The sequence below is a fragment of the Mustela nigripes genome, chromosome 15 (genome assembly GCF_022355385.1).
Source record: "Mustela nigripes isolate SB6536 chromosome 15, MUSNIG.SB6536, whole genome shotgun sequence".
Classification (NCBI taxonomy): domain Eukaryota; kingdom Metazoa; phylum Chordata; class Mammalia; order Carnivora; family Mustelidae; genus Mustela; species Mustela nigripes.
In genome coordinates, this window is record NC_081571.1 from 20,617,770 (window position 1) to 20,630,622 (window position 12,853).

Consider the following 12,853-nt stretch of genomic DNA (forward strand, 5'->3'; position numbering starts at 1 on the left):
AACTACTAGCCTGCTCTTGACTAGAAGCTGTTAACATGAACAGCCATTTAATGCATATTTTATATGTTATTTGTATTATATACTATATTCTAACAATAAAGTAAGCTAGAGACAAGAAAATGTTATTAAGAAAATCATTAAGGAAGAGAAAAGAAATTTATAGAACTGTAGTTCTATTTATAGAACTGTAGTTCTTATGTAAGTAGACCCACATAGTTAAAATATTTCAACTGTAATTTCCATTTACTAGTGGCTTTATTTATACATAATTCTGGCTCACTCTGTGCCCCTTCAGGACATGGACCCCATGTCTCTAGCTGCCGTACACCCATTTGTTTCTCCTCTCTAACTGCCTTATGTTTAGTTCTTTGAGAATCTGAGTAGCTACATTTGTCTTTTGTTTCAATCCATTTTAAAATAGCCTAATCTTAGGATAGAGTAGCTTTTCATCAGGTTTTCATTCCTGATCCTTTTAGCTCTGGCTTGGGGGAGGAAATATTACTTAATATAAAACTTGGTCAGGAACTTGACCTTTAGTTAGAGCTGTCTCTGATCTTTCCTAAACCCTATATAACAGGTAATTTGTATGTTCTGACTTTCCAATGCTTATCTCCATCTTGCCATTTCTGTTAAGTTCCACACTAGCATTTTAGTGACTTACCTTACAACTCCATTTAGAGGTCTTACGGTGTCTCAAGTCACATGTGCATAACAGAAATCACGTTTTTCATTCTTAGCCTGCATTTCCAGTACTTCTGCTTTGCTAAAAACATCATGAACAGTTAAATCCCTTAGTGCCCTGATAACCTTTTTCCTTGTAAGCCTTAGCATTATGTGTCTATTGAGAGCTCTGCATGGGTTCTTCTTAGTAAAGGTAATATATGAGCCTTGAAACATCTGTGTCAATTACTTGGCCTTTTAAATTTTTATTTATTTGTATTTTATTATTTCTTGGCCTTTTTTACACTTCTGAGTTCTGGATCTCTCACGCTGTGAGCTTGAACTTCAGTAAGTGGTACTATTAGTTTTCTGAAGTATAAAAATATTAAAGATATATTTATTGAAGTTATAAAATACTGAATTTAGATGTATTTGTAATTTTAGGCAGCAAAAGAACAGACGCAAGATTTAATAGTAAAAACCACTAAGCTTCAAGCTGAAAGGTAAGTTTTACTTTAACTACCTCTTCATTAACTTGGAGATTAAGTAGAAAGAAAATTATAGGTAACTCTAAAACAGACTTAAAATAATAAAAAAATAATTCAAAATTCATGTAACATGAAAGATTCTGAGCTATTACCCAAGAGGAAAATAAACATAAAATAATAATTTAGGAATATCAAACTTATGTTGGGGTTTGAGGGATTGTTCATTCGTGGAGGTGGCAGTGTTTTGTTTATTGTTTGCTGTGGAATTAAAAAAGATTGCTTTTTAAAATGTAGATCATTTTGGAGTTTTAGTAATTTATCTTTTTCAACACTCATTATCTCTTATTTTTTTAGCTATGATTAATCCTCTGGTACAACTAAGAGTTCACTGTATACATTTTTCTTGTGGTAGTCTACAGATAGGTATGTTAATATTTGTTCACTGAATAAATGGGTGAATGAAAGTGAGTAAAATATGGATTCAAGTATTTTAGTGTGTATTACAGTCTTTCATAATTAGTTTTTGGTTCGATTGTCTCTTTTCCTATGAAACTGTGGGCTCATTGAGAATGATGACAATTTCTTACTCTCTTTTTGTGTCTCCAGTGCCTAATATGTTGTAGATTCAATAAATAATTTTTGAGTAGGGCGCCTGGGTGGCTCAGTGGGTTAAGCCGCTGCCTTCGGCTCAGGTCATGATCTCAGAGTCCTGGGATCGAGTCCCACATCGGGCTCTCTGCTCAGCGGAGAGCCTGCTTTCCCCCCGCCCCCTCTCTCTGGCTGCCTCTCCATCTACTTGTGATTTCTCTCTGTCAAATTAATAAATAAAAAAAATCTTTAAAAAAAATAATAATTTTTGAGTAAATAAAAAATAAAAACTGAAAAAGAAGCTTTATATTGGAGCTTGTTGCATATATGGGACCCTAATTAATGTCTACAGGAGGCAACATTAGAACGTTGTGTTTCTGTCTGTATATTCTCAAAACTAAGGATTATTCATGTTTATTATTTTAGTAAATTGATGGAAGTGTTTTGGCCTGGTATGCTTTTGGGAGTGAAATTTCTGACATTCTAGTATTCCAGCAGCTATAGATATGATGTGCCAAGTGAACATTTGCGGAAAGTATTTTAGGAAAATTACATACCAGAAATTATAACAGATTCCTGGGAGCTGGCCTAGAGTTGTTTTTCCATTTTTAAATATTACCTTTTCTTTTAGCAAGAAGCCTTGTTAAGTGATTAGCTTTAGAAAGAGAAATTCTGTAGGCTTATTTAGATAATGTGACGTTCTTATTGAGACAGATACATAAAGGATATGAATATTTTCCCAACTGGGTCAGAAGAAGTTCAGTCATTGTGATAGGTGATGCTCTAATAAAGCTGCATGTAAAATTGTCTTCACAGAACTGCAACTAACATTTCTTTATGATATTTAGTTGATAGAAGGTGGATTTCAGTGATAGGAAGTGATATCCACATAATTAAACTTTTTTTTTTTAATACTATTGAAGTCCCTATTCATTATACATTTTATTGTCTCTTGTGAAGGCCCAGCAGCTAGATTTCTTTCTGAACTCAGAAAAATAATCTTTGATGAATATAGATTTCTTTTTGAGGTGTAGTTTGTTAAAGTGGAAAGAATGTAAGCTTTGAAGACAAAAAAACTGAATTTTAATCTAAATTTTGGGTAAGAGTTCATTAGATTTTTGATTTTGTAGAAGTTCCTCCTTAACCTTCAGCCTCAGTTTTCACATCTGAAAAAAGGGACTAGCATCTGTGTCACAGGGTTGTCATGCTGATTCAATGATATACATAGGTGCTGAACACACTGCTTGACGTCCATCAAGGAACATTACCCTTCCATCCTCCTCCAAAGCTATTAGATAAACCTGTCAGCACATCTTCTCTCTACATTGGCTTTCCTCAGCTGTTACTTACTTTTTTATCCTTTCTTACTATTTTAATGTTTAATAGTTGTAATTTTGTTATTTGTTATAAACTAATTCAGGTTTTGAAGTTTGTAAAAAAATATAAAACTGTTTTGCACAAACATACATAGAAAAATATATTCCAGAATCATATCTGTTCAGGCAAGAGAGTAGACCTTTTTTCTTCTTCCTATCATTTACATATATAAAATTTAAAGAAAGAAAATTAAAGTCAGCTATAACTTCACTGCACAGACATACTACTAGTAACATTTTGGTGTATTTCTTCCCAGCATGAATATATGTGTATAGTTCATTTTACTTTGTTCACTTAATATTTTATGTTCATTTTTCTGTCTTTTATTTAGAAAAAAACATGTATTTTAATGGTGACATTTTATTTCGTCTTGTGAATGAACCAACATATATTTAAGCATTCTTAAATTATTGGATATTATTTCCATTACTAAAAATAATGACTTGACAGACGTTTTTAAATCATTATGGGCATTTCAGATTATTTCCTTGGGAAATACTCTTAGAATTGTAATTCATGAATCAAATGTTAGAAACTTTTTATTTTCTTTTAATTTTTTAAAATATTTTTGTATTTATTTGAGAGAGAGAGTGCTTATGAGCATGCACAAGGAGGGGCAGAGGGAGAGGGAGAGAGAGAATCCCAAGCAGACTTCCTGGGAGCTCCGAGCCTCATCTTGTGGGGCTCAATCCCAGGACCCTGAGATCATGGCTTAAGCAGAAATCAGGAGTCAGATGCTTAATCAGCTGAGCCACCCAGGAGCCCCAAATGGTAGAAACTTCTTAAAATATCCTGTATATTACCTAAATTCCTCTCTAAAAAGGTTATACCAATTTACACTTCTATCAGCAATCTATGAGAATGTTTCCTTTGTCAGTACTAGGTATTGTCATTAAAAATTTTGCCAATTTTATAGATGAACAATAACATAATTCTAATTTACGTTTTATTGAATGTTGATGAATCAGTATTTTTTTCATTTTGTCATGCCACTTATATTTCCTAATTATTTTGTTTTCTTTTATATGTTTTGCCCAATTTTAAATTCTTTTTCTTATTATTTTGAAATTAGGGGTGTTAAAAGGTGGAGTTAAAAGATGACAGAGGCATATTTTCAGGGAAAAAAAAGAAACACCATAAGATTCATAAATCATGTTTTGGGAATGCTTGAAAGAATCATTATAAGGATTAATTAGACAGTTTATTTTAAATACTTAGTATATGAATACATGTTCTGAAAATTCATTTATGGGTGTATTATATGTATTTTTAAAAAGTTTGTTTATAGGGATGCCTGGGTGGCTTAGTTGGTTAAGCAGCTGCCTTCTGCTCGGGTCATGATCCTTGCGTCCTGGGATGGAGTCCCACATCAGGCTCCTTGCTCGGCAGGGAGCCTGCTTTTCCCTCTGCCTCTGCCTCTGCCTGCCACTCTGTCTGCCTGTGCTCAGTCTCTCTCTCTCTCTCTCTCTCTCTCTGACAAATAAATAAGTAAAATCTTAAAAAAAAAAAAGTTTGTTTATATATTTTTGGGGACCTGTTTTTTGTATCTGTAAAATGTCTTGTAGATCATTTCATGTTAATACATACAGATTTTTATCATATTTATCTGCTGCATGTTATTTCACAGTATGTATTTGCTATTTTTATTTATATATTATATATAATATGCAGTGATTACATGAACACATCAAAGAAGTTCTAATTTATCATAGCCATTTATATGCTTTATATGAACATTGATTTCATATGATTTTATTTAGATATTAAAAACTCTCCAAAATATACTGTATTTCAGTTATGATATAAGATGAGAGAGAAGTCTGTATCATATGTATCTTTTGTCACACCAGACCCTGACTTAGGGCTCTTACACAGCCCTACATTAATGTTATTAGATTGCACAGAAGCTGCCAAACCAAATGATTGGGTTATCTTACAGTAACTTTCTGTCAGAATGATTGTGCAGTCTTACTGGGAAGAATATATATATGATAACTAAAGAGTAATATGATTTAAAAAATATATTAGAATTTATTTCATCACTACTTTAAAAAAAGTTCTCATCTTGAGATACCAAACCCTTGTTTTAGCAGTATGGCCATTGTTCAACATATTTTTGGACCAATGTTTTGTTGATACAGATCAGGCTCTGGTCCAAAATCTTTATTTCATGGTTTTTTTTTTTTTTTTTTTTTTTTAAGAATAGTCAACAATATTATTTGCAGTGAAATTTAATGATTAAGAAGTAATATCAAGATGGGTGATACTAGCTTTGATTTTAAAAAAAGTAAATTATAAACTAAAGAAATTTATTTCCTTTGTGTCTGATAAATTGACCCAAAACATACATCCAAAAGAAGCATCAAAAAGCTTTTAGGCAAAAGCTGTATAATTTCCAGGAATTTTATGAATTCTTGTAATTACCTTAATCCTGTATGATAACGATTGGAGCTTTAAGAGTGTAAAACAAAACCTGTTGAGATAACTTTTTGATATCCATAATAAGATGATTAAGGACATAGGCCATTTATCTAATGTAGATTTCATTGGGTGATTTACATTATTATTTGAGATAAACAGAATGTTACTGCCACCTAGAGGACTTTTACTTTCTAACTTGCTGCACTATTTCAGAGCATTTGAGTGAATTTAATACCTCACAACCCGACCATACTAACAAAACTAAGATGGCAGATGCATTGTACTCTCTAAACATAAAACGTTCATGTTTATTTTATTCACTATCATTTGAATATTATTAAATTGTGGAATATTTCTGACTTGTGAATACTGCTAGTGAAAGACAATTTTATTAATCTTTAAATCTAAGATAGAGAAGCCAGGAATGTTGAAATTCATTCAGGTAGTTTGTACTCTCAACTTGCTTTTAGATGGTGACTCGGCTCAGTCCTTCAGGTCCTTGCAGACAAGATTCCAGATGAGAGCATGCCTTTTCTTAATTATCCACCTAGTCTAGACAGGTTGCCTCCAGATAATGTAATTTAAAAGGCTTTTTATCATGCAGAAAAAGGGAAGACAAAAGTGAAGTGCTTTTATGAATTTATAAAGAATCGGTAAATGAGTTCTTAGCTTCTGTTTCTAACCTAAAGTTAAAAAATAACAGACCTGACTTTTTGGTTGCTACACAGCACTTCATGTGCACACCTCAGAAGCAAAGGACTTTTCACTAAGAAGAAAATCAGTTGCAGATTGGTCTATTTCTCTTCTGTAGGATAACCTTGTTTATTACAAGATGAATAATTCAAGTACATGTGAGTGACTGAGAATTTGCTGTGCAAGGATCATTTGTGAACTTATTTCTTCTCTTTTGCGTAATGATTAATTCCTTTTATTGTCTTCAGGTATCTGAGGTAGAAGAAGTTCAGCTAATTTTATTACCTACATGCCTACTGAGCTTCTAATGTTTGAGGCAGAAATGAGGCTTTCAAAGACATTGAGAATCTTTCAACATGTTTTAAGAAGTTATGTCAGAGATGTAACTTGTTTTAGGTGATGCAAATTCACAGCATGCTTGATTTTTTTTTTTTATTGCTTTTTTAAAATTATAGTCAAAGATTAGAAATAAGAGCGCAAGTTGCAGATGCCTTCTTATCCAAGTTCCAGCTGACTTCTGATGAAATGGGTCTCCTCCGGGGTACTCGAGAAGGACCTATTACTGAGGTATCTTGCTCTCTGTTACAATGATTTAAAGCATAGCAGATATTGATTTATAGAGAAATCACTTTTTTTTAAGGCTTTATTTTATCATCTTAAAAGTTGATTAAAAATTTTTTTTAAGAGTAGAAACTAAGATGCATTTTAAATTACCTTAATCTGGCTTTTTTGTTTGTTGTTTATTCAAAGCATTATCTAAGCTTCTTCTTTTTTTTTTTAAGAAATCAAAGAGTATCAAGTTTATAAAGAAAACCTACTCCTCATCTCTAAGTCCTTTTTCAACCATTTTCAGTGTTGTTAATTGCTTCTTTTCTAAATTCTGTATCCTGGATCTGTTGATTTAAAAAAAAAAAAAAAAGGCTTTGGTTATCTATGTTACCTTTTTCTAAACGAAAAAAAAAATCTTGGAGTTCACAGTCAGTCAGTTCCTGTATATTTATGAGCGGCCTCTATGCCTCCAACTTCACATTCTACTCTTGGATTAGGGGGCAAGAACAGGTATGTAAAGATACATAAAACATCATCTTCAGTGATAAAGCTATGGTTAAGTAATAAGGTGTATAATACATAGCATGTTTTTCTTTATATAGTAATCTTTAGGTTTGTATTCTCTCTCACTAGACTATGTATTTCTTGAGGGCAGGGATTTTTGTCTTTATAAATTTTGTGTTCCCAGCAACTAGCATACTACTTGGTGCTAGCAGACATTGAATTAATGTATTTTTTAAAATTTAAATAGATATGTTATACTTTGTATAAAACTTTAGAGAAAGTCGAGGTCATTTACAGGAAGGTTTCTTTAGAGTAAGTGTAAGGATTTTTTTCCCCCTTGTAGTGATATTTCAATTTAGAGTAATGTAATTTCACCTGGAAATATGGACATTTTAAAGTTGCATTCTTACTTTTAAAGGATTTTTTCAAGGCATTGGGAAGAGTAAAACGGATTCATAACGATGTCAAAGTTCTCTTGCGTACAAACCAGCAAACGGCAGGGTGAGCAGTAACCTTTTCAATTCATAATTGCGTTACTAATCTTATATTTGTAAAATTTTAAAAGTGTCCTAGGTTCTTTTTGAAATATGACATTGTGTGAATAGGAATTTAATCTTTATGTGTCTTTGGATAAGGAGGGAGTTGGTTATACCCTGATACTTACAGAGCAAAACAACACTTCCCTATCTAAGTGATAGTATTAAAATTTGACAGCATTTATTTAGTCATAGAAAAGTTATTGCAAAATCATTCCATAAAGGATAAAATGTTAATGCTATAACCAGATCACTCTGTAATTAAACAAAACAAATTCTTTGGTGTGGCTATTGTCTAAAACTTTAAAATAAATCTTTAATTTCCTTAGTTTAGAAATTATGGAACAGATGGCCTTGCTTCAAGAAACAGCTTATGAAAGGCTTTATCGGTGGGCTCAAAGTAAGTGATTTCTTTCATACAATCTAGATTCATGAATATTTTCAGTATGGTTATTTTACCTGACCTTTAATGCCATATTTTGATCTTAGTTTTTTAAAAAGAAAAATGAACTTTACTTTTGAACATACTGTTTATCATGAGCATCTTTTTTTTTTTTTTTTAAGATTTTTATTTATTTATTTGACAGAGATCACAAGTAGGCAGAGGCAGGCAGAAAGAGAGAAGGGAAGCAGGCTCCCCACTGAGCAGAGAGCCCGATGAGTGGCTCGATCCCAGGACCCTGGGATTGTGACCGGAGCCGAAGGCAGAGGCTTTAACCTACTGAGCCACCCAGGCGCCCCTCATGAGTATCTTCTATCATTGAAGCTCTATGTATGATTAAGGATTAGAATAAAAAAATAAAGTCAATATTTCTGCCCTACTTTATCTTAGAGTTGATTAGGCATTTTTTATTATTTAAGTAACTGTTTTATACATGGTGAATTGATTTTTCTCTTGCTGCTGTAGCAAATCACCGCAAATAATGACCTCAAACAACACAAATTTGTTATCTTATGGTTCTGTAGGTCAGAAATCAGACAGGGTGTCACCACACTAATAGTGTTGGTAGGGCTGCATTCATTTCTGGAGGCTCTATGAAGAATCTGTTTCCTTGCTTATTGAGTTTGTTGGCATAATTTAATAACTTGAGTCTGTAGGGCAGACTGAGGTGTGAGTTTCCACTGGCTGTCACTCAGAGCTTTTCCCACTTCTAGAGGCTTCCAACATTCTTTGGCTTATGGCCTCTTCCTCTGTCTTTAGAGTCAGCAATAATGGATTGAGACACTCACTTTGAATCTCTCCTGCCTCTTCGTCCATATCATATCTCTGATTGACTCTTGCCAGCCTCTTCTACTTTTAAGACCTGTATCATTGGATTTTCTTGAATAATCCAGGAACATGTCCCTATTTTAAGATCCGTTACCTTAATTTTGTCTGTAAAGTCCCTTTTGCTATGTATTATAACATATTCACATGTTCCAGGAATTAGTGATCCTTGGAGGGCCATTATTTTGCTGCCACAAGTGGTTTATTTATTTTAGTTTTGTTTTAAAATGTTTCAGTAATCTGTTCACAAAATTGCCTGTCAAAACCAAGAAGACAGTGAAGACAGAAGGATAGGATGGGGCGCCTGAGTGGCTCAGTGGGTTAAAGCCTCTGCTTTCGGCTCAGGTTGTGATCCCGGGGTCCTGGGATCGAGCCCCGCATCAGGCTCTCTGCTCAGCGGGGAGCCTGCTTCCTCCTCTCTCTCTGCCTGCTTCTCTGCCTACTTGTGATCTCTCTCTGTCAAATAAATAAAATCTTTAAAAAAAAAAAAAAAAGAAGGATAGGATAGAAGTTATCTGATGTTTTAATAGGTGTTACCAACTGACTGTTGGAAGGAGTTAGGCATACAAGCAGTAAACTAATAATATCTGTATTAGATGGAAAATTTAATTATCTGCTTGATCATTTTACTCTTTATGTCCAAAACCCATTTCTTTTTCTACCTCTCTTGTTTGCACTGTTTGTTCCTATTTGGAATGTTGTCTGGCTTTCTGTCTTTCAATTCAATTCCTACTTCAGTATTCAAAGCTGAACTTGGGTTCTGCATCTTTCTGGAACTCTCCATGACTACATTAAATTACAGTGACTTTTTGCATCTCTAAACACTAATTGTTGGAAATATTTGACATTCGGTACATTACTACTTAACTTTTAATATATTTATATGTTAGCCTCTCCAGTTAGATTTCTACTTTCTCAAAGACAAGGATATTACCTCACATTTTTTTTGTGCTTCCACAATACCTAACATAGTGGTTCTAAACTATGGCCTTCTGACTCCTAAGGACTTTGGAGTCATCTTAAGATACCTAATTCCTGCAAAGGAAACCATCAATAAAACAAAAAACAGCCTGCTGAATAGGATAAGATATTTGCAAATGATATAACTGATAAGGGATTGATATCCAAAATATATGAAGAATTCATGCAACTCAACACCAGAAAGACAATTTGATTAAAAAGTGGACAGAGGAACTAAACAGACATTTTTCCAAAGAAAACCTATAGATGACCAACAAGCACATGAAAAGATACTCAACATCACTAATCATAATGCAAATCAAAATCACAGTGAGCTATCATCACACCACTCAGAATGACTAATATCATAAAGACAAGAAATAGCAGATGTTGGTAAGGATGTGGAGGAAAAGAAGCCCTCGTACAGTATGCATGGGAATGTAAGTTGGTGCAACCATTGTGGAAAACAGTATGGAGGTTCCTCAGAAAATTATAAGCAAATATCATATAATCCAGTGATTCTACTACTAGATACTTACCCAAAGAAAATGAAAACAGTAATTCAAGAAGATATATACACCCTTATGTTTATTGCAGTATTATTTACAATAGCCAAGATATGGAACCAACTCAAGGTCAACTGAATGGATAAAGAAGATGTGGTGTATATAGATACAATCAGCTATTACTCAGCCATAAAAGCAACTGGAAGTTACCATTTTTGAAACACTGATAGACCTAGAAGGAATTATTATGCTAAGTAAATTAAGTCAGAAAGAGAAAGACAAAAATTATATGATTTCATTTATATGGGAATCTAAAAACAAACAAACAAACAAACAAACAGACTCTTAAATATAGAGAACAAACTGGCTGTTGCCAGAGGAGTGGTAGATGATGGTGGGGGAGGGGTGGGCAAACTAGGTGTAGGGGATTAAGAGATACAAACTTCCAGTTATAAAATAAGTCATGCAGGTGAAAGGTACAGCATAGGGAATATAGTCAATAGTCTTCTTAAAAAAAAAAAAAGATTTCATTTTTTTCATTTCTAAAACATGCATTCTCAGTGCTTGCTAGAAAATATAATGCTAATGTGAGGTCCACATATACCAGATATTTGGGAATTTCTGAACAAGTTCTGAGTTTTTTGAACATAGTAGACATTTAGTTAGCATTTTATGGATAAAATTGGAATAGTAAAGAAGATATTGGTATAGAGATTTTTAAAAGTTTAGGATCTAAACTATTTTGAAATTACTATCTTATTACCATATATTATTTATGTGAACATTTTTAGCAAACTGCTTAAATTTGCTCCCAAGGGAAGGGATTGGTAATATATTTTTTATATTCTGCCTCTTCCCCCTTGAACATTGCCATGTGTGTAGCAGTTACTCAGTGAATATTTGTTCATTGATTGGTTTCTTTGGAACTGTAGTCTCTAAATAATAATAAAATAGAGGTTTGGGGTGCACTGGATAGCATGTGTGGTCATAGAAAGTTACACAAATACTTAAGCTTACATTTTTAGTGTCGTTGACAGCATAAAATAGTTTTTGATCGGCATATTCTCTAAGTTCTTCTGAGCATTTTTTCTTGTAATATTTGTTAAGACTTTAGAGTGTACGACCTAATTTTAATTTAACAAGGGCTATAATTATATGTTAACTGTTTTTCAGGTGAATGCAGAACATTGACCCAAGAATCATGTGACATATCTCCAGTATTAACTCAGGCTATGGAAGCCCTGCAGGATAGACCTGTCTTATATAAGTTGGTGACTTTTTCCTAATTAAAAAAAAAATAAATCTGTTTTTTCTTTGATAAGTTATGCTAGCTTTCAGTATTAAATTTATATACATTAGTTTGAGTAATATAATTTACAGTGATATTTTCATATGTGTATCATTGGAGCATCAGCTTATTTGCTCATTGTGTATTATAGAATGCCATATGGAGGGGAAAAGCAGGATGTCCCTATATCTAGACTACCCTTTATTTATGTAGAGGTTAAGGGGCTTTTTCTCAGTCTGTCAGCTCATTACTACCTTAGAATTGCATGAAACTAAAACTCCTTTATCAATCCTTCCCTAGAGAGAAGGAGGTCAGATAGGGGACTGAGAGATATAATTTCCCAGAAATGAAAAAAAGAAAATTTAAAATCAGGATTCCATTAATAAGATTCAAGAAAAGAAGGAGTTCAGGTGTTTGATTCAGTAATTTATGCCGGCCAAGAGATGTATGATGGTGATTTGTATAAGAACTACATGCATTATTAATTGTTCACATATTTTTATTCTATATTTTAATTTTATTCTTTATATAAAATAGAAGTAAATTTTTATTTTTAATTTCTGCAGTAGTATGGAAATAGGGAGATCAATTGGGGAGTTACAATACTGGAAACAGAAAACTAGGGGACTCCACATAGGCATTCAGTTCAGTCTTGCTCCGAGTCATGTCTTTCAGAGGCTTGTAATAGTTTTAGAGTATCTCCCCATTATTCTTTCTGATTGGAACATTGCTTAGCCTATAAGTTTTCAGAACACAAATGCTGGGACAGCTGTGTAAAATAATAACATTCCATGAGTACTTACTGAGTACTTACTCTATGTTAAGCACAGTTCTGTGTGCTAGAGACATAACATCAATTAAACTCTGCCCTCAACTTGCACATCCATTTTAATGACTACAGTGATTGCTATTTTAGAGTCCCTGTATCTGGTGCTGTGTGGCTCAAGTGTTCTGTGCTAGGGGAAAGGAATGAACATTAGGGAAGGTTTCCTCTGGGAAATAGGTTTCACGTGAGT

At 33.3% G+C, this 12,853-nt stretch overlaps 1 protein-coding gene across 2 annotated transcripts in view; it reads left to right on the top strand.

The window, feature by feature from the left end:
• The window catches only part of COG6 (component of oligomeric golgi complex 6), an 80,387-nt gene that overhangs the window by 10,335 nt on the left and 57,199 nt on the right, over nucleotides 1-12,853 (top strand). For both annotated transcript variants that reach the window (XM_059377442.1, XM_059377443.1), the window contains exons 4-8: nucleotides 1,105-1,163; nucleotides 6,683-6,794; nucleotides 7,699-7,781; nucleotides 8,146-8,216; nucleotides 11,723-11,816. In XM_059377442.1, the coding sequence (XP_059233425.1) occupies nucleotides 1,105-1,163; nucleotides 6,683-6,794; nucleotides 7,699-7,781; nucleotides 8,146-8,216; nucleotides 11,723-11,816 (419 nt within the window). The remainder of the gene's footprint in view (nucleotides 1-1,104; nucleotides 1,164-6,682; nucleotides 6,795-7,698; nucleotides 7,782-8,145; nucleotides 8,217-11,722; nucleotides 11,817-12,853) is intronic.